At 39.0% G+C, this 20,735-nt stretch overlaps 1 protein-coding gene across 5 annotated transcripts in view; it reads right to left on the reverse strand.

Moving 5' to 3' along the window:
• Positions 1–20,735, reverse strand: part of GLI3 (GLI family zinc finger 3) — a 282,259-nt gene that overhangs the window by 177,073 nt on the left and 84,451 nt on the right. For 2 of the 5 annotated variants that reach the window (XM_023521285.1, XM_023521286.1), the window contains exon 3: positions 6,573–6,815. In XM_023521285.1, coding sequence (XP_023377053.1) covers positions 6,573–6,815 — 243 coding nt within the window. Of the gene's footprint in view, positions 1–6,572; positions 6,816–7,386; positions 7,478–20,735 lie in introns of those variants that run through there. The other 3 variants (XM_023521287.1, XM_023521288.1, XM_023521289.1) reach the window with 3 other exon arrangements.

Raw genomic sequence — 20,735 nt, forward strand, 5'->3', positions numbered from 1 at the left:
AGGGAGGGAGGGGAGGGAGAAAGGAAGGAAGGAAGGAAGGGAGGGAAGGAGGGAGGGAGGAAGGGAGGGAGGGAGGGAGGAAGGAAAAGAAATTATAGGCAACTAAAAAAATTGCCGCTTGTATTGGGTTGGATGCCAAACTAGAAAAGGAAAAGAATTACATGGAATATTTAAACAACTGAATTCATGATCCCAAATCATTTGTCGATGGAGTCTCCTGTTAACATGGATTACATCATACTTTGACACGAAGTTGGAAAGGTGTTACTGAAATCATGAATTGCCTAGAGGTTATTGAAGATAAGACAAATCATTGAAATTTGGAAAAGGGGAAACAAATATAATGCTCACCTTAACAGGAAAAATAACTACCTGTTCAATTTTAGAAGGGTGTCAAAACATGGGAGAGTCAGCTCTCCTGTGCTAACCCCACAGTACTGAAAATGAGGGTCCTCACCCACACCTATGAGTAAAGCGCCAGCTTAACCAAACACCTCATGTCACCTCATGTGAGAATCCTAGCAATGTTAAATGTGCTATATGTATGCAAAAGCAAATATTTCTAATGTTTTAAAATGTATAATTTATAACTGTATAAATGTGCCATAAATACTTTAAACCCTGCCTATTTTTAGAAAGGACTGGGTGACTAAGTTTGAATCAGAGGCTGCATATTGTCTACTGGTGGCAGAAGCACCGGTCTCTTCAGATGCCAAATAGCCACCTCTGATGGTCAGGCTCAGGACAAACCTCATCTCTGGTGTGACTGTGATCAAGCAACTGAACAGTTTGCTGTGAGAATTACACATCTACTTGGTGTCAGCTAAGAAAATACCCTTGTGAGATGGAACTTAAAGAAGGCTTTCAAAGGAAGTGGTCTTTCGATAGGGCTTGAAGAATAAGTAGGACTTGAAAGCAAGGAGGAAAGCAAAGAACTATTCTAGAAGGTCTAACAGTATGAGCAGGGAAGCCTAAGCAGCAGGCTCCAGAGGGAGCATGACTTGCCTGAAGGGAGGACTCTGCTAGGCAGCAGTGGGAGAAAGGGCTGAGCCAGTGAACCAACAGACCAACTGATAATCTCCAGAACAGGGTCTCCTTAGCCTTGTCTTTCTACTTCTCTCCTGAGCGGCCTTAAACTTCTCCCTGATCTCCTCTCCCAAAATTCAATGGGTAAAATCAGTAACTAATTTTTCCAAATGCTACAATGCTTTTCTTACTCTTGGTTCACTCGTTGTCTCCAAAGATCAATATGTAGACTCACAGTCACATCCGGGACAAGAGCAGTCAACATTCACTGGCAAGAGTCAATTGGAACCCAACGAATTATTACTAAATTTCTACCATTTCCTGCAGCACTACCTTGGAATGTAGTTCTTTAAAAATCTATGGAAGTGGCTTGCTGTTTCTAGTCTTCAACATTACCTCAGGGTTGTTGAAAGAAGCTTGTATCATTATATAGAATTTCTAAGAGAAAGGCAAGAATAAGCAGGAAGCTATTCCTAAACTCACAAATAACAGTTTTGCAAAGGTTCATAGACTTGTTTGCAACTCACCACTCCAGCTCCCCCACAAGTCAACACCAGCAGCCAAGGAAGCAAGATGCCTAGCAAAGACCCCAGAGTATACCCTAACATCAGTCATTTTGGGTATAATATTCAAGGAAAAAGAAAAAAAGAAAAACCAAAGCACTCCTGATGGGCTCAACTCTTCTCCAAGCGGTAAAGACAGCCTGGATAAAAATGGAGTTATGTACTCAAGGAACTGTCACTGCCTTTGCAGTTTGGTCAACAAACTGAACTGTTCATTTGTGCCTTGTAGGCATTTTATTTCTCTCAGTCTCCAGATGACATTCCAATAGGAAGAGGATTATGAGCAGATGCACCTATTAAATATGTAAAATTCACATTTTCTTTTCCACTTACTTAGAAGATGTATTTCTAAAGAGAGTAGAAAGTCATCTAATATGAAAACAGACAGGTAGAAAAAAATCTTACATGCATTGTTTTTTTTAAGCACACAAGAACGCAAGTGGGCTCAGCAATCAGCTTTCCATAGAAAATAAATGCAAGCAATTAAAAATTCAGTATCTTTTCTTTAAGCTAATTCCTCAGGTTTTGCTAATTAGCAACAAATAGTTCTGTCATCTGAGCTGGAAAACATAAGGAAGAAAAGCAGTGGCATGTTTTCAATCGCAGCACTTGTATGGAAGAATGAATCATATTTTCCATGAGGAATTACTGCTTGGTAGCAGTTGAGGGCAGAAGTAAAGCAGTCGTCACAACTATAAAACTGTGAAGGAAACCTGAAATTTTAGAAAAGGGGGCACGGCATCTTTCTTCCTTCCTTCCTTCTGTAAACCAAAACCAGCAGGAAACCTATAGGACATGACTAGTGAATCCAAGAAACTCCCACAAAGACTCCTGCAGACACAGTTAGAGAACTCAACTTTTCACTGTAAAACTAAGACAGAAGACAATGAAACCACATGTTTTCTGCAACAGGGAGGAGAATAAAAGTTAAATGTCGCCCAGGGTATAAGAATTCTTTAACTATTATGTCACCTGCCTTGCAAATTTATAAAAGAATAAATACATGGCAGTAAGTGAAAGCAAGGGATGAAGGTAATTTTAAATATCTGGCTACAGATGGAACAGGAGCAAAATAAAACTACTGAAAAATCTTTGAACAGGAGATGGGGGTCCTTATTCTGACTCCAACATATGCAGGTCAGTTCCCTCCAATCTGGCTCCTCCCATGCTTTCCCCAATTATCAAGCGCTAGTGATCCCATAGCAGCGAGCCTGTCAGCACAACACCATGTCTGAGCCATGCAGCCTAAATGTCTACTTTCTGGCCTTGATATACAGCCCATCCACAGCTTCCTTCACGAGAGAATAAACCCCTAAGGCCCCCACGAGGACTTTATTCCAAACATATGTTGCAAATGTTTGAAGTGCCCACTATTCCTGGGTTTTCTTTTTCCTTTCCTTTTTATTTTTTTAAGTCAAACCCACAAAACCTAAAATACTTTGAATCCTGCCTAAGTGCAATTTGTGAAGATGCGACATTGCATACCCAAGTATAATAAAGTCTTGTGCAATAAAAGTTTTACAGATGTCCTTCTGAGGGGAAAAAAAAAAATTCCCTTTTTCCGGTCTTACAGGAAGCCTGCCCACACGTTAGAAATACAGTTAGTATATATAGAAGCACAAATTAGGCATCTTGGAAAGTCTGCATTTTCCAACCACAGAAAAATGAAGGAATTACTGTGAGTGCTCAGATACCCAGCTACACTGGGTTAGAAAAGCCTTTTCTCTCCCACAGCTTGGTAAAGCTGCATATGACTCAAAAGAAAAGAGAATGGCCTAGAAATGTGTTTCTGAATCTTGAGGTGCTGAAAGTCTGCAATGAGCTTGTGTTATTGACAATGCTGCAGGACTGAGACAAGGTAAAGAAAGGTGATTAAACTTTTACATCTCATTTTTAAAAGAGGGTACTTTTCTCATACACTAAAAATTTCTAGATGTATTAACTTCAGCATCATGCTGGTTATTAGATTTACCTAAATAATTCAATGCAGATAAGGTACATAGATTTTATTATAAAGAACCTAAAAATACTCTTTATAGTGGTAAAAGATTAAATAATCCAACAGAGTTCTAGAAGTAAAGTCATATCCTTTCTGATTCTTGAGACTTAGTTTAAGACATCTTTAAATTATTTAATATGAATAAATAATATTGAACCTTTCCTTTTCTGTATCTATTGTATTTGTTATATAAATACTTTCTGCCAAGAATTTAAAATGTTAAAACATCTCAAATTTATTTAAGTTTTAAATTTTCTTTATTTACAAAATAGGAAAAAATTATAATCAATCCACTAAGGTTCTGTGAGAACGGATTAAGTTCAGAAGGCCACAGCACACAGTTCTCACCACACCAACTCTTTTCCTAGGGTTTGTAAACTGCTTCACCACTAGTTTACATTTATGGGAGACACTGACCTCTTATAGGCGAGCAGGTTTGGCAGAGAAAAGCCAGTCTGCCCTAAACCAAACACAACTTCAGTACTACCAAAAACAACTTGGTTTGGAGAATTAACTTATCGCATGCAGATGATGATGATGGTGGTGGTAGAACAGAAGGAAAAGGGGGAAGAAGGAATAGGAGGAGGAAGACAAAGAGGCAAAGAACAACTACCATATTTTTGAGGCACTCGACATGAGCCAGAGATTTTTACAAAACACTTTATTTTCACTGTCTCACTTAATTCTCACGAGAACACCATGGGGCAGGCAGACAAAATCAGCCTCATTCAACAGTTTGGAAATGATTCTTAGAGGGGTCAACGCACTTGGCCAAGGTCACTCAGCCACAAAGTGTGGCAAAGCTGGAACTTAAATACAAATTTGGGTGCTAAATCAATCTGTATAATCTCTAGGACTTCTTGTCCATATTATATTTGTAATAATACTATTTATTTATGATCAATTTAGGGAGTATGTTGGGATGCTGGGTCAAGATAGCACGTGCTATTATACACTTATATTATCCATTATACTTATATTATACATACACACTGTGCCATTATACAACTTATATAGCATTTATCATGTGATTTTTAACAGTGATTTGAAAAACACTGTGAGAAAAGATGAAAAATAACCAATATTGGTGCTATATTTCCTAAACAGAGTGACAATGAATGGACCCAAGTCCCACTAAGAGCTCTCCTGTGCCCAGGGCTAGTTAATCCACTAGAGGCCCGAGAGGTGGGTCATACATGCAAACCATAAAGAGGTGACAAGGGTCTCAGGTGTGCCCCTCAAATGACAGCGAGAAGATTGAACAGGCAAACCGTTAAAACAAATGGACCAAGAACAAGCTGCATTTTGAATGGCACAGAGAAAGTTAACGGTCATCTGCCTACTTCTGTCAGCCAAAAACAAAGTACTTTTCAGCTGTCTTGACCAATTAAATACTTCACTAATTAGTGGGCATCTGGAACAGAAAACAAAACATAAACACGTGGGAAAAGTTTTGTTCACACATATGGACAAAGACAACGCAAGGAGTTTATGGCTAATAATCTAGACTTGATTTTTGGAAAAAGTAATTGTACTATCAGGGAAAATTAATATAGGTAGAAAGTATGTAGATTCTCTCAGATTTTCTGCATGGATGATATCTAGTAGAAATCCATAAGTAAAAATACAATGTAGAAAACAGGGCTGTGCCCTGAGAAAAACCCATTTCATTCCTAAAATACAAGTAAAATAAAATAAAATGAAATAAACCTTTAATGAGGAAAGGAAAGGAACATGTACACTACACCTCCTCATTCTGTATCTGTAAAAATAACTGCAGCAAAAAGATTGATAAGCACTTTTTAAACTGAGAAGTTGTAGACTTTTTAAGAATCCATAAAACCTTTTCCTACATGCTTCTGATCACTTAAAAAAAATTCTCTCTCCACTTAAAAAAATAATGGATCCTTCCATCTTTACCAACAATATGATCTGGTGAGGGGGTGGCGAGGGGCAGTCACTGAGATTTCGAGTTACATGAGACCCTTTGATCTGCACCCTGATGAGGGACCATCCCCCTCTGCTTCGAGCCAACTAATGAAGGGATGGAATTAGCTTTTATCCTGGGCACTTTCTTGAGGAAGAAAACATGTACTAATCAGCTGTCCTCACTAATCAGTCATCTGGCTAATGACCTTTTGCCTTAAAACACTAAAATTTCTGAATGATGTGGAAAAAGGGAAACGAGAACCAATCCCCCACTCTGGAGCTCAATGGATCATCTGGAATTGGAGCCAGGAAGGTTAAATGGCAAGTCTGTATCCTGGCAAGGTGATAAATCTGTAATCAAGAGCTGCAAGCGTTGGCACCTCAATACGAACTTCATTAGTCTACAACCAAATTATACTTTTTAACTAGAAACAGAACCGAAATAAACTCAATACATATATTTTTCTTTTTACTCTGACTTTAAAGAAAACCATCATATATCTGTGTACAGAGTCCTAGTTGATTTCTTAAACATTAGTGCTAGAAAAAGGAGCTTCTGATGTTTCTGGTGTGCCGGTTAGAGAAAAAAGTAGAGCATGCAGAAAAATCTTCAGTGTTAAGGAGTTCAGCACTGATTTGTTGAAAATTTGTTCCTGCTCAACAATTAAGCAAAAAATCATTAAAAATGGGAATTGCTACTGTTAAAGACTTCAACTAATGCAGCCCACTTTAATAACTCCCCCATCAACCAAGTTTCCTCTTGCAGTGTCTAGCTGGGTGAAGCAAATCTGGTTCCAGTTTCCAGGAGAGGTCCCAGTGGATGAGCCACAGATGGACACCTTCCTGAAGGCTGCCTTGCTGAGGCCTGAAGTTACTTAGGGGTGTAAGGAAATGGCTCTCCCTAAAAAGAACAGACAGGAAGTGGAAGAAGTAAAAAGAAAAGTGGACAGTATATTGAACGTTTGTATAAATTAATGCTAGCAAAATAATTCATAAAGTGTCTGCACAGCCTCCCATGGCTCTAAAACACATGCCCTGGGGCAGGACCCACTTACGGTAGTGAGGCTCCATGTAACCGTTCCTGGGGTCCATGGTGAACACAGCCCCACGGTATGGGACGGAGGGCTCAGCCAGGTGGGGCAGGGACCCATGGACCTCCTTCTTGATCAGCGAGGCTCTCTCGTCACTGGATGTTGAAGGCTCCTCACTGGTCTTACTGAGCCCCTGGACACTCTGTGGCTGCATAGTGACCGCGTTTCTTCTCTCTCTGTGATAGGTCTGTCCAGGACTTTCATCCTCTAAAGAAAGAAGAAACATAAAAGCTCTGTAACTACTTTAAGGAGCAATATTCAGAAACAGTCATCAATTAGATATTCCCTCAAAAAGGAAGCCGATTTCTCATTCCCGACAACTTTGAAAGCTGCGCCAAGATGGGATGTTCTTCAGACAAGGTTGCTTATGAAGGAAGAGCCAAAAGACAAATGGAAGGACAAAGGGGAGCTGGAAATGAGCCTATTAAATTGAGATGCAGAGGCTCAGTAAATTATCATCATCAGCTTACTGCTGAACCTGCCAATGGGGCTCTTCCTCAGGGACTTGCCAATGTCCCCACAGGTCCCACTGGAGCTAGACATTTTGTCAGCCTAGGACTGTGAGTGTCCAGCTTCCCCGAGTCTTGAGAAAGCTGGCCCTCTGGGGTTACAGGAGCTTGAACACCCACTGAGGCTCTGGGCGATCCTGGGGTTGAAGGGCCTCTGTTCCTCAGAGGATAACCTATTAGAAAGTGACTCAGAAGTTTTCATTTTCTTAAATCAAATTTGTAACTCACTGAGATATTTAACAAAGTCAGAAATGTGACAGAAAACATACTGGTTACCAAGGTTAAAGGTGCCGATCATGGAAACCTCCAGGGCCCCTTACAAGATACTTCCAGCTTCAGCCCATAGAACAGATCTGAGAACTAGAAAGAAAAAGGAGTGAGGCTGAAAAGTTCAAGTGAGAGATGGCTCTGGGGGTAAAGAAGGCATCAGTTATGCTGATGCGTGTACATGCTCTGGTGGCTTCAAACATGTAAGAAACAGCCTGATGAAATTCCACATATATTTCATATTCCAGCTCTCTAATTCTTCTGTTCTCTTTGATCTGTAAGAACTTTCCATCTATCCACTATGGTTCTCTGTAAATGTAATCGAATGACCTTTCTATAATAGCAGATCAAAGAAACAATGCATAAAATTAAACCAGACTGGTGATCTTAACCCACAACAAGTGAACCAATTCATCTGTTAGAATCACACACATACTCTAAACCACATATGCCCAAACAAGCTGCATTTAAACAACAGACTGTCCTCTGGCAGATAAAAGTTGATAGAAACAAAGTTGGTCAGACATTGTTTAGACATCTAATTTGAAAACCCTTTCCTACTCCTGATTTAAGAAAAAAAAACAAAAAAAAAAAACAAAAAAACTATATCTGGGTATGAATAATAATTTTGTTGTACATTTTAGATGAACAAATTTTGAACACATCTTATTCCAATATACAAACTTTTCTTCAAAGTATTCTATAAAGCAGATATGCCTACATAAGAGTTTCTAAAAAACAGAAAAAGTATGCTTTAGCAGCTTCATAGCTGTTTGTACAAATTTGGGAGAAAGTATAGCTATAAACAGACAAGCGTGAAAATACAAACTAACGACTACTGTTGTAATGACTAATGACAAACTACCTAAAGCCAGTAGTATTTCTGCCTATGTCTGAGACTTGAAGAAATAAGCAAGGCATTTTTTTTAATCCTAGCAAATGACTTGTAAAACATACGTTTTGGTCTTTACTGTGAATTTGCTGAGTACTACAGGGCAACTGTGAAACATTATTTTAGCACTGTTGTGTGTAGATCCTCACCCCCAAACCTTGTAATTAAGAGTTTAATCTATCAAGTAACTACTAAACAAACAAACAAAAAAATGGTGTAGTCCCACATTTTTCATACATCGATCTTTACGAAAGCAATTCAAACTATGCTTTTGCTAATTTAAAAACATACAACAAAAGAAATCCTACATTTTTATTTTCCCTTCTGTCTAATAACACTTTTAGGCTCTAGTCCATCCTAGTATAGTACTTCATTAGCAGTAAAGTTGCAGGCTACAGAATAAGGATTTGCAGTTATGTAAAAGCAAAAGGGTGTCACAAACACAAACACTTAGTTTTATAAAAATTTCTATAACCCACAAATGGCCAAAGTCATATTTTCCACTAAATTGCACCTGTGTGAAACCTTTATTTCAAATTTCAACCTGAACTTATAGTACTGAAGTACAAATTCTGTAGAAAGGACCATCATTTGGAAAGCCAGAAAGGCCTTACTTACCAAGAGGGGCTGTGACCGTAATTAGCATTCTTTGGGAAAGATGAATAACCAAGCTCTACTAATCTCTTCCAGGTTTGGTTTAAAACAGGATTCCCTTGACTTAAATCTTCCTAGAAAAAAAATTAACTCTTCTTCTCTTAAAACTATGTAGCTAAATTGAGTGAGCTTCTTTCAAAAGCCATGCCTTTATGATGAGCATTTGAATCCAACTTCACAAATAATTGGCAAGGTCTGACCAGAGTCCTCCCATCCTCCCCTCAGCCTCCTGGGAGGAGGAAGTAGTGGTGAAATAGGCCAGTGAGTGGAAATATGGATTTTTTTTTTTTTTTAGCTAAATAACTTTATTAAATTATTTTCTTAATGAGAGTTAATCCAACATATGTGGGTATTAAAGTTATAAAAAGAAATAAAGTTCAAATATTTAATACAGAAAAAAGTAACTAATTCCCTTAGTAAAGTAAAATGCCAAGCAAGAATTTTTTAATGTGGAAACTTTCATCAGACTTACTTTTACAATAGTCGAGGCTACCACATTTTCACCTCCCTCTCCAAAACATTCCAGTAGACAAATATTTCATGAAATTTACCTCGTGTACTGAGGTGCTTCTGATAAGCATTCAGATGAAAACTTGACAGTACACACACTCCAGAATACAAACAGCTACAGAGCTTGAAAGCACATTCTCAGTGAAAGGGAAACCTTCCAAACAATATTCCTGCCTGCTCTTATAAATTTAGCAACCACTTCAGCAAGCCAAAAGACAAAAGCTGTCTAATCTTGTTCAGTTGAGCCGCGTTGTTCAATAAAGTTTGGGAGTCAGTGCAGACAGGCTACGCCAGGCCAAATTATTGACAAAAACATACTGTCCGCCATGGCAACAAGCATTAGTCGGCTGGAAAAATGTAAGCAAACAGCCCACTGCTCCAGGAGCATCTGCCAATGGACTTGAACAGCCAAACACAAGGCGACTGTTCGTGCTTCTCTACATTAAACAGCTGCAAGCTCGGGGGTCACACCAAAACATGCAGTTCAAAAGTTTCAGGAAAAAATCATTTCAAATACTGTCATCATAATCCCGACTTCGTACCTCCTTCTTTCTATATATCCGTGCTCAAGTGAAAGTTAAGAATTCTTGCTCCGAAATGGAGAGCTGCCCAAGCATCACATTTTAGAGACTGTCCCAGATTTTCCAAATTCATCCAAAGGCAACCTACATCGAGCCAGACACTCTTAAACTCTGAGAACTCAAAACCCGTTTCGTTGCAAACTCTGCTTAGACCGTTTACAATACAATAAAGGTTGAAAAAAAGTAATCATGTTGCATGAAGCAGGACTCGAACACACACTCCTGTGCAGTGCTCACAAACTCTCAAATATTTCTCACTGCGGCTCAGGAAACAGTGTTTTTTCGCCTAAATTTCAGACAATCCTTCCAATATAAAAAATAAAACCCTGCACTGCATCACTAACTGGGAACACCTCCTGTCACCCTAACAAAATTAGGAACTCGTGGTACAAGTGTTCACCTGTTTTTTAATTAACACAGATTTTAAGCTATTCCCTTAAATCCTATTTTAACATCATTATACCTCTCTTCCCCCAAGACACAGAAGACAGAGTGTAAGACAACAGACAATACTTACAACTCAATCCCAAGGCTCTGGCTAGCTACTTTCTGCAAACTTCTCTTGGTGGGCTTTCTCTAGCTGTGCAGACCCTCTAGGAACATTCTCGGTGTCTCCCTGCCTCCCACTCCCTCTCCCAGGCAATGCTGCTCCCATTAGAGGAATTAAAAGTGGTTGGAGCCATGCTAAATTTAACAAGCTCATTAGTATTCTTTCTGAGTGCTTCCGAGTGAACTCTCTCTATTCAAGCCGCTCTCTCCAGGAGAAGGGTCAGGCGGCTAATCATTAAATCAAACTAATGTCACCCTATCACAATCAGCCCAAGAGAAGGAGGGTTTATTATTTCAGTTTATGCTAAATAAACGGTTTTACAAATGGTCCCCAAGCAAGGTCAACAGCAGCTTCAATTACAAGACAAACTTAACAAGAGTTGCTATAAACCAAGTACTCTGTATTGACTTAAGAACAGGCTCAACTCCACATATTGCCACTAGCAGGGTTGTACAGGAATGTATATTGTAAAATAAAAGGGGGAGCTTCTTTCTTTGCCAGAATTTGCGACTGCATAGCGACTCCTCATTCACCTCTCTCCAACCAGCTAGCCGCTCAGCTCAATTCACCCCACACAAAGGCTGGAGCCCAGACCTCAATGGACTGAGTGAAACATGTTCAAAACTAGGCTCTCTATTGTGACTGAATTTCTTAACATCTTTTCAAAAAGCGGAGAATGCCTTGAGGCTAAAGGAAGAAACAGGCTAATGGTGAATTGGGAATTCTGAGCAAATTTCAGAGCCCTTTCCTCCTAGCTTTTGAGGTTGAAAGCAAGCTCTTTCCTTTCAAGTTTCAAAGTCCTTTTTCCTCCCGCAGTGTCACAGAAGGATTTGAAAAGAAGGTAATTGTGCTCGCAGTCTCCCTGATCAGAGCTTACGTCCTATTTCTGGTATTTCGGAATACTTCTTGCAATAATAGTGCATATAGCTCAATCCCTTAACCGGCCTGCACTCTGCAATTGCTCATTAAATGAACAATTGCGGGTATAAAATGCCTTTTATGTTCAAGGTCTGGATATAAGATAAGCATTCTAGGACTCTAAATTTGGTTTACTAAGGAAACTCTCCATCATTAAATTACAAAACTGAAGTCAGAATATCAGGCTTTCCCAGAAAAGTGGCACTCAGATTTCGGTGAGCCAAAATGAAGGGCAGATAGGGGGTGGGGAGGAAGCAACAAAATGTTAAAGAATGGGAGACTGAATACTCAGATTTCTAGCCAAATGGGATTCTAACAAGAAAATAATATTTCCATGTTTAAGAATGTCTGAGTTTGTGGAACCTCATCATTTTCACACTGAATGACATAAAGTCATCCTCAAATAGATTAAAACACGCATCCAAGGCTCAATCAATATGCAGATGACTATATGTGACTCCTCACCAGCAAATATCGCCCCCTTCCTTAAGAAAAGAATCCTTTACAGAACACTATCATTTACATCATCTTACTTTCTCACGACACTCCAAGGCTGTAGCAGGGCAAGGTGTTAGGTCCAATTTCCAGTTCAGAAACACGAAGCTAAGTCCCTGGCAAGTAAAGTGATACAAGAAGAATGCCATCAATGCCTTCCTGAAGCTGCACAGCTCTGCTAACAGGGAAGATGTCTGTTCCTGGGCAGGCTTGGGGACGACACCTGAGGTTGTCTGAACTCCCAGCCTCCACCACCACTACCACCAATTGAAGAAAAAAAGAATAATTGCATTTTTATGCACATTTTCAAAACTCTGATACTTTCCCATTAAGTTTTTGGCAACATACTACTCCTGGAAAGCACCCAGAAGTCCCAAACAACAAATCTGTAGCAAGACATCCAACCTCGGGGTCTCCGTACCATGGAGCATCCTATCCACAAAAGCACAAAGATACACACTTGCCCTACACAGGGCTGTGCCCCTGCCTCATAGCACACTGAGGCTCAGCCAATGGCTGCTTTGTGTTACTGTAGTTGGTAATGTATGTGTTCTCACAAGCCTGAGGCCCCACCTTCCTGTCCTGAGGGAGAAAAGGCAGTTTTCTGCTTTCCTCCCAGGAAATCACCTCACTGTGTTTAGAAAGAGCATTATTTCATTTGTTTTTTCTATTATGCATTTGTCACATCTTGTCAGCTTTTATTTCTTTGGTTATTTACATTGTGATGTTCTCTGAAGGAAAACTAATGGAACCCAAGTCCTCACCTCCCTGTTTCAGAATTCTCTCCATGACTGTGGCCAGAGAGATGGGAAATAAAAAAGAGAAGAGGCTAAGGATGTTCAGACACATTGCAGACTTATATTAGGAAGGGGGAATAAAGTTCCTGAAGTTTTCAGAAGCAGAATCTTGCCTCTTTCCATCTAGACTGCAGTTTCACCTAAACCTTGGAGCTTGGCTTCCAAAGGGAGCAAGCAAACATTTCCAACACCCTTGGGGTCAGACATTGCCCTTGTGCAGCTGCACATACATCTCCCTTTGACGATGGCCCATGACAGAGGGAGTGGCCCAGATGGATGAGAGATGGGCCCTCTGCTTTGTCTGCAACCTTTAAACCACACCGTGGGGCCCGCAACAAGAGATGGCTGCAGCAGGACCTGAAACTTTGGAGAAATTAAAGTGACAAACCTCATCAAAGTTTACAGGGTAGCTCTTTCTTCCTACTTTTATCAACCAGGAGGTCGCAAAGTAGAAGGAAAGATAAAATGCCCTCCACCAGTGTCGTACGACTATCTTACTTGTTTTAACATTTCTAGAGTTCTTTCTGCCGAAGAACAAAACATCGTCTAGAATGACCAACATCCCACCGGCCTTTCACCAAAAACTATTCCAAAGAGCAGGTCAGTACTCAACTTAAGGCTAATTTCTCGCCTCACTCCCCACTACTCAGCTTACAGAGCCCCGTTCAACTTCAAAACAGATTCTCTGGGATAGAAGAGAGTAAGCAGAGAAAGCAAGATAAGAATTTAGATAAACTAAAATGCAAAACCTGAAATGACTGTAACCTCCACTGCAGCAGAGAGCTGTGATGGTATACAGAGCAAGTAGCCTCCTGTCTTTTTAAAAAAGATAATACAGTGAGGGCTCCATTCCTTGCCCATCTGGAAAATCAGGACCTGATAAATACCATCAGCTAGTCTGAGGCTTCACCAGGCAAGCCCTGTGGCTTATAAGGGTTTTCATTTACTTTCCTTGTGCCTCTGAACTCTCACAAATCAGAGGTCTACAACCCTGTCCACCCCCATACTGTACCCTGGGAGGATGCTTCTGGGTGCTGATCACATGAACAGCAAAGGGGTACTGTGACTTGGTCAAACATTACCCAACACATAGGGGCATTTAAGTCCAAGCACCAACCCAACCTTACTAACCAAATTTCAAAATTCCAGAGAGAAAGCACTAGCCAAGTCCCACTTGCACCTGAGAAGTAAAAAAAAAAAAAAAAAAAAAAAAACCCTGACGAAAAAAGACCCTGAGGGCCCCTACAGCCTCTCCTGTAAAAGGGAGGAGGAGATCGGCCTTATTTTCCATGAGCGTAGGAAAACCCTTCCTTGAATTAAGAATTCTAAAATGTCGCAAAGCTTCTTCTATTAGACTGCTATTACTTACCAGTCGCTGCTTATACAGAGTGAGTTAATTAGTGACATCAAAGGCAGTACAATAAATTCTCAGGAGGGCCAAAATTTTTTCCTTCTGCTTAATAGCACATTTATGCCTATCTGTGAGTAACAGCCTCATGAACATTTAGGTATTAGAGATTTCTTTGAGAACTCGGTTTTAGTCTTTTATAAGCAAAGAATAGAGTCTCTCTTCCTTACTCTGCACATACAGACCTGAGCAGTTAAAATCCACCATGAGATTCACAATCCAACAGTTTAACAGAAATAATGAAATGCCTGTTCACAAGGCCCGAGTGTCCAGATTGCTGCTGCCTGCTGCATCCTCCAATGGACGCTACCTGGAGATCTACCCTGGCTCCTGTTCAGCGGGAAGACTCAGAGTGGGCTCTTCCTTTCTTTAAACGCACAGGGGAATAAATCTCTGTAACAGCTTATTCTGACAGCACTTTCGAACAGTGGTTTCTGGGTTCGCACCCCTCCCCCTCCCAACATCAAAGTCCCATTTTCTGACCTTTCTACCGTTTTTATTTAAATTTCGAGAGAGCACACAAACTTAACTGGCTTCATCTGGTGTGTTAGAGTTGCATGGTTTTGTTTTTAGAAAACTGCATGATGAAGGAAGCCCTAGCATATGGCAGTATTTTTAACAAAATTTTAAAGACCATGGTTATTCCATTGCAGAAATCAAACAGACCCTCATGGAGAGTGCATGTAAATGTCAAGAGAATATCATTATTGTACCTAAATGAGCTGGAGGCTCCACCCACATGACAAGATTAGGAATGGTGAGCAGAGCTCACCTCTGCCTACTCAGCTCTAGGCAAGGCCAGGTGCTTCTGGGTCAGGTTTCTACAACAGAAGATCCCCCTAGCCATGGCTCACTGTGACCTATGAAATACGCATCTGAGAAACCCAAATGACCACACATTTTGATTCTTCACAATTTTACCATAGGTAAGGCATGAGATTGCCTGGGCAGCCTTCTTCTAGTTACTCAGCCATAAAAGTCTGCAACTTCAGGTAATGGCTCAGATAGTCTCTATGAGCAAAGCAGGAAGGGCCACAAAACCTAATCTCCCCCAAAGGCCATCTTTATGGGCACAGCCAAGATAAGATGGTTTGGTACTCCAGCTGCTTTCCTCTCCTCCTGCAAACTGGGCAGGGCAGAAACCAACCACCCACTTTACCCCGAAGTGACATTGGGAACCAAAACATAGCCAGACTTTTCTCCTGGCCTTCTTCCAGCTTTCCAGGCACATTCAGGAGAACCTAATGTCCCAACACCAAGAGATGTATTTTCATTTTCAAGAAGTCCCAGTAAAAGCAATTTAAGAAACAAAAGAACAAATTCATCTACCTTTCTAAAATACAAATGATTTTAGTCTCATTCATTTTCCTACTAATCTCTTTTTTCAAATGCCTGGCAACTCAAATCTATTAACCATGTATCAGTTACTGACTGCTAACACTCAGTTACTCTAAGGTAGGAAGGGCTTCACTTAGCTTGCTTACTCTTCACTGTCACTTGATCAGAAAGTACTGTCATCATGCTCATTTGCCAGATAGAAAACTGGCACAGAGAAGCTAGGTTACTCACCCAGGTCACACGGCCAGTTTCCCAATAGGGCCTGAAGGCCTTGGCAGTTGGACTCTAAAGCCCACACTTAAATATTTGGCTAGCAGATCTCCCTAGTAGTAACAAGAATATAAAATAAATTTGAATTTGAATTTTGGTCAATGTTCTAACCCAAAGCATAGGTCTGCAAACTTTAAAGCCACCCAATTCTGCTGCTCCAGTTGAAAGTAGCCATAGGCAAAATGTAAACAAATGAGCATGGCTGTGTTCCAATAAACCTTTATTTATAGACACTAAAATTTGAATTTCATATAATTTTCACATGTCACATTTAAAAATGTAAAGAACCATTCTTGGTGAGCTGTACAAAAACCAGTAGCAGACTGGATTTGGCCACACTGGCCACACACTGGCCACACATAAAGGCTCACTACTACCCTAAAGGGACATACATACTTTCAAAAAAAAGCTTATACCCAGAAAACAATTAAGAATATTGTAGTAAAATTGTAAAAGCAACAATTGAGTGTTAGGAAGGATACAGAGAGATAGTCACTTTCTCACACTATTAAAATATTTCCATAATTGGCTAGGTGTATCAAATTATTATACTTCCAGGACATATCTTAAAAAAATTAGCAGAAATATTGACTTATATTCAAGAATGCTCATGACAATGTTATTTATAATAAGGAAAGCAACTTAGCAAAATAAATGTCTATTATCTTATGATATGATGAAATATTATGTCATTAAGTAGAGTGCCCTCAAGGATTTTAATGAACATATGAAAGCACTTTACTAAGGTCTTACATGCCAATCCTACAAGGTAAGTACAATGTGATCCTCATTCTATAGATAGAAAAAGTGAGGCATATTTGTCCAAGAAAACAGAGCTAGAAAGTGGCAGAGCCCAGATTAGAAGAAAGAGTCCCCTCACTTATCCACTAAACTACTACAACTCCAAATTTTTTAAGGATCCAAATTTCTGGAAGAAGGGAAAATGGGAGGAAGAGAAATATATAATTATTTTATACAAAATTCCTAAATAAAAAAAAACTTCAAGGAAATATAACAGCATGAAAATATTTCTATGGATTATTTTTATGTTTCTATATAGCCCATTCATTTTGATTGCAGAAATAGTTGATTTTCTTTTCTTTTTAAATTTTAACATAAGTATGACCTTTCAATAATTCTCTAGAAAAGTCCTAATTAAGTGAACATAAATTAAAAAATCATCCCACAAATTTATCTCCTGAAGTTTTTTTTTAAATTATTTGTTCTACTGCTTAAAAGTATGTGCTTGGTAGGCTAATTTTATGTGTATTAATAATACCTTACATTAATATTGAGCTTTATGGAGATTTCAATGAATTTGCTTATTTAAAAATCATATGATTATTTTAACTATTTTGTATCTATACACAAGTGCCTTCCAAATGAATACTTCCAAATGAATACTTCCCTCCCACAAAACTTAGTAACTGCTTTAACAAGACCACCCACCAAATGGTATTAGAAGGAAATTACGTTAGAAAACATCGTGACTACCGTGGCTATCACTCATATTTATTAAATTAAATGCCAGGCCATGTGCTACATGCTCCATGTGCATTAATCCCATCAAATGCTCACAGGCCTATCAGGTACACAGTGTCATTGCCCCAGTTATTCAGGTAAATACTCTGAGGTTTAACAAGTTTAAGCAACCGGCTCCAAACTATATTTCAGGTAAGTGGCCAGACAGGCATAACTTTCTCATCTATTATAAATGACTGTTAAGTGTCTGAAAGCACGAAGAACACTGATTTGCTTGCTGCTTTTCTACACATGTATATGTGAAGATTTTCTTCACTGTTAAATTATTCTATCTCTTCCTATAAATGTTATTGGGAAAGGATATTTCAGAGTGTAATCAAATGAACTTCATTGTAAACTTCAATCCACAGTTATGAAATATGGTTTAGAAACTTTTCCAAATTTCTTATTCTGTTCAGTTGTTGTTATTACCAAGTTTGGATCTTGGACACGTATAGGATCTTGCAGTGCAAATGACACCTTTGGCAATCAGACTCAATTATTTTCTTGTCACCGTATTTCTCCCCATCCCTTCACTAAGCCCTTCCCTTCCACAGCCTGTTATCTTTCCATAGTGCTTATAGACTCTGAATAGCAGTTTTGCAAAGGATATTTAACACTGTCTTCTGGGGGACTATGTTGCTGCCATAGATGCAAGAAGCAGCCTGAGTATTTGGTTTGTATTCAACTTCACAATAGTTCCAACAGTTAAAGCCATACATCATTTATTGAAAAGGGGCATGTGTCCAACAGTTATAGAAGCATATGGTTTAAAGGAGGGAAACTTGCAGTTCAAAGCAGTTTTGCTTGGATTATTTACCAACAAATGAAAGGCCCATCAAGCTGCCCCAGAGCATACCCTCCTCTCATAGGCTGGGAAGGAATGCTGAATGAGTCAATAAAATCAGTATCACACTAGGCAGAGACCTTCTCCCCTATGAAAGATGATGATCAAATTTTAGCAAATTTAAGAAAGTTTCTCTTTTTTTAATCAAGAATAAAACCAGACTACTTCTTAAATTGCACTATTAGGAATTGTAACTGCTCCTAAAAGTGCCAGATATATTTCCATCCATGCAATATTAAAACTAACAAGCGTCTTTTCAATTTCTTTTAATGATGGGGTACGCAATAAAAATACAGCAGTGCTTCATTTAGCCAAAGGAGCTGAAGCAAAAAGAACCAAAATAAATAAATAATAAACTTACATGGGCCACTTACCAAAAATAAAATCATTTAATTCAACCTTTTACAGGAGGTGCATGCAGCATTTTGAAAGCAAAAATTCTCATAACACAAACCTCCACTTAAAAATCACTGCCAGGGGCTGGAACAAAGCAGGATGTTATTTCTTTTTCAATTTATTTTTTAATGTTTGTGTATTAATGACATCACCTTCATGTCATATAATAAGGCAGCATGGTATAATAAAAGGAGTTGAAAACCTAGGTCCCAGACTTCCCTCTAGCACTTAATCAGTGTGTGACCCAGGCTAACTTAAGCTCTATCAGATTGTCAGATGCCTCATCTAACAGGAGGATGAGAAAAGTTGGCCTTCTTGACAGAACTTTCTGAACGTTAAATAAAATAGTATATGAAAAGGAACTTTATAAACTATGGCATTTATGAATGCCAGGAATGACTACTAATCTCATTATCTAATTGATAATTCGAAGTAGGGTAATGGGGAGCGAGTGCCCTGGACCAAGAGTTGGGAGGCTGAGTTTTCCGGCCTGATCCTCAGCGACACTGGTTGAACCTTACTTAGGCAAACCACCACAGAATTTTTCTGCTATTCCTCCTTGTATAAAATGAGACATCACCCATCTTTAAGTTCTCGCAGGGGGGTGGGGGTGGGGGGAAAGTCCTAGGAAAAGATGAGATGATGTAAAAAAGGGCTCTGAAACCTCTAAGGGAACAAATCAATGTACACCTTCACCAAGAACCAGCTACACAGCTTAGAAGAGAATAACCACTGTTTCACAACAAGAAAAAGGATCAAAGTTAATGAACTATAATAATTACAACTGGTCATCTCTCTCACCCACTTCTTTGATATTTCTTGGGTCAGGCTCATAATCAACATTTACCAGACAAGTAAGCCTACTTGAAATATGCATTAAAAGTATCAATCTGCTCTCTATTTGGTTTTCTACAATGACTTGAGACACTTGAATCTTCCCAAGAAAACCATTTTATGTTTCTCCATAAACAGAATTTACTATAAAAAAGATCAAGCAAATTCTCTTAGAGTAATTGTTGGCAACTATACCTACTGCCTGTTTTTGTAGAGCCTGTGAGCTAATAATGGATTTTACATTTCTAATAACTGAAAATATAATCAAAAGAATGCTATTTCGTGACATATAAAAAAATACAGAAAATTCAAACTCTCTATAGCCGGGGTCAGTCATTTTCATATTGTCTATGGCTGCTTTCACACTAGAGGAGCAGAGCTGAGTAGTGACAGAGATCAAACAGCCCACATAAATCCTAAAATATTTACTAGCTATAAATATTTACAGAAAAAAGTGTACCATCCCCAACTTATCTGTATCAGGACATGTTAAGAACACTTATCAGTGAAATAATACAGTATACCTGGAGAATGTATTCCAAAAATAAGGCAGCACCATTTTCTAAGTATACAGTATTGATGCTTGCAAACTTTAAGATAACTAAGAGGTGGGTACTAATATCACTCCACTTTACAGATGAAGGAAACAGGCTTAGAGAAATGAACTTCCCCAAAGTTTCAACTCAGTAAGTTGGGGATCAAACTAGTTCCCTATGATTCGAAACCTGACAATTTACAAAGTGGGAAAAGAAGGATTTTTGGCGTTACATACGCACAAACCTAAAGGTAGAAAACATTCCCTGACCATTTCCTCTCTCAATGTGCTAAGCTCTGGAGTAAATCAAAAATTTTACATAAAGAATCTGAAATGCATATGATTAAAGGTCTGTCTTCTTATCCAGGTTTGGTTGTGTTTACAGTTGTTTGGGTTGTTTGTTTGAGAACAGTGACAAAGCAAACAAGTACACATTTATGTCAAATGTGTCACACTCTCTCTGGAAGCTGAAGGTGATATGACAGAGGCCATTTTCCACACAGCAAGCTTTTTAATGCACCTTTTCAAATTTTTTTTATTAAGTTTATTGGGGTAACATTGATTAATACAATTATATAACTTTCAGGTGTATATTATAATTTGACATCTATATATTCTATTGTGTGATTAACACCCAAAGTCCAGTTTCCTACAGCTACCATACATTTGATCCCCTTTACTCACTTCACCCTTACCCAACTCCACTATATTTGACCCCCTTTACCCTGTCTGCCTCACCTTTTTTTAAGTACAAGGGAAAGTGCCCTCTATTGAGCCAGACAGACTCCCAAATGATCTGTCCTGA

Source organism: Pteropus vampyrus, unplaced genomic scaffold, assembly GCF_000151845.1.
Source record: "Pteropus vampyrus isolate Shadow unplaced genomic scaffold, Pvam_2.0 Scaffold302, whole genome shotgun sequence".
Classification (NCBI taxonomy): domain Eukaryota; kingdom Metazoa; phylum Chordata; class Mammalia; order Chiroptera; family Pteropodidae; genus Pteropus; species Pteropus vampyrus.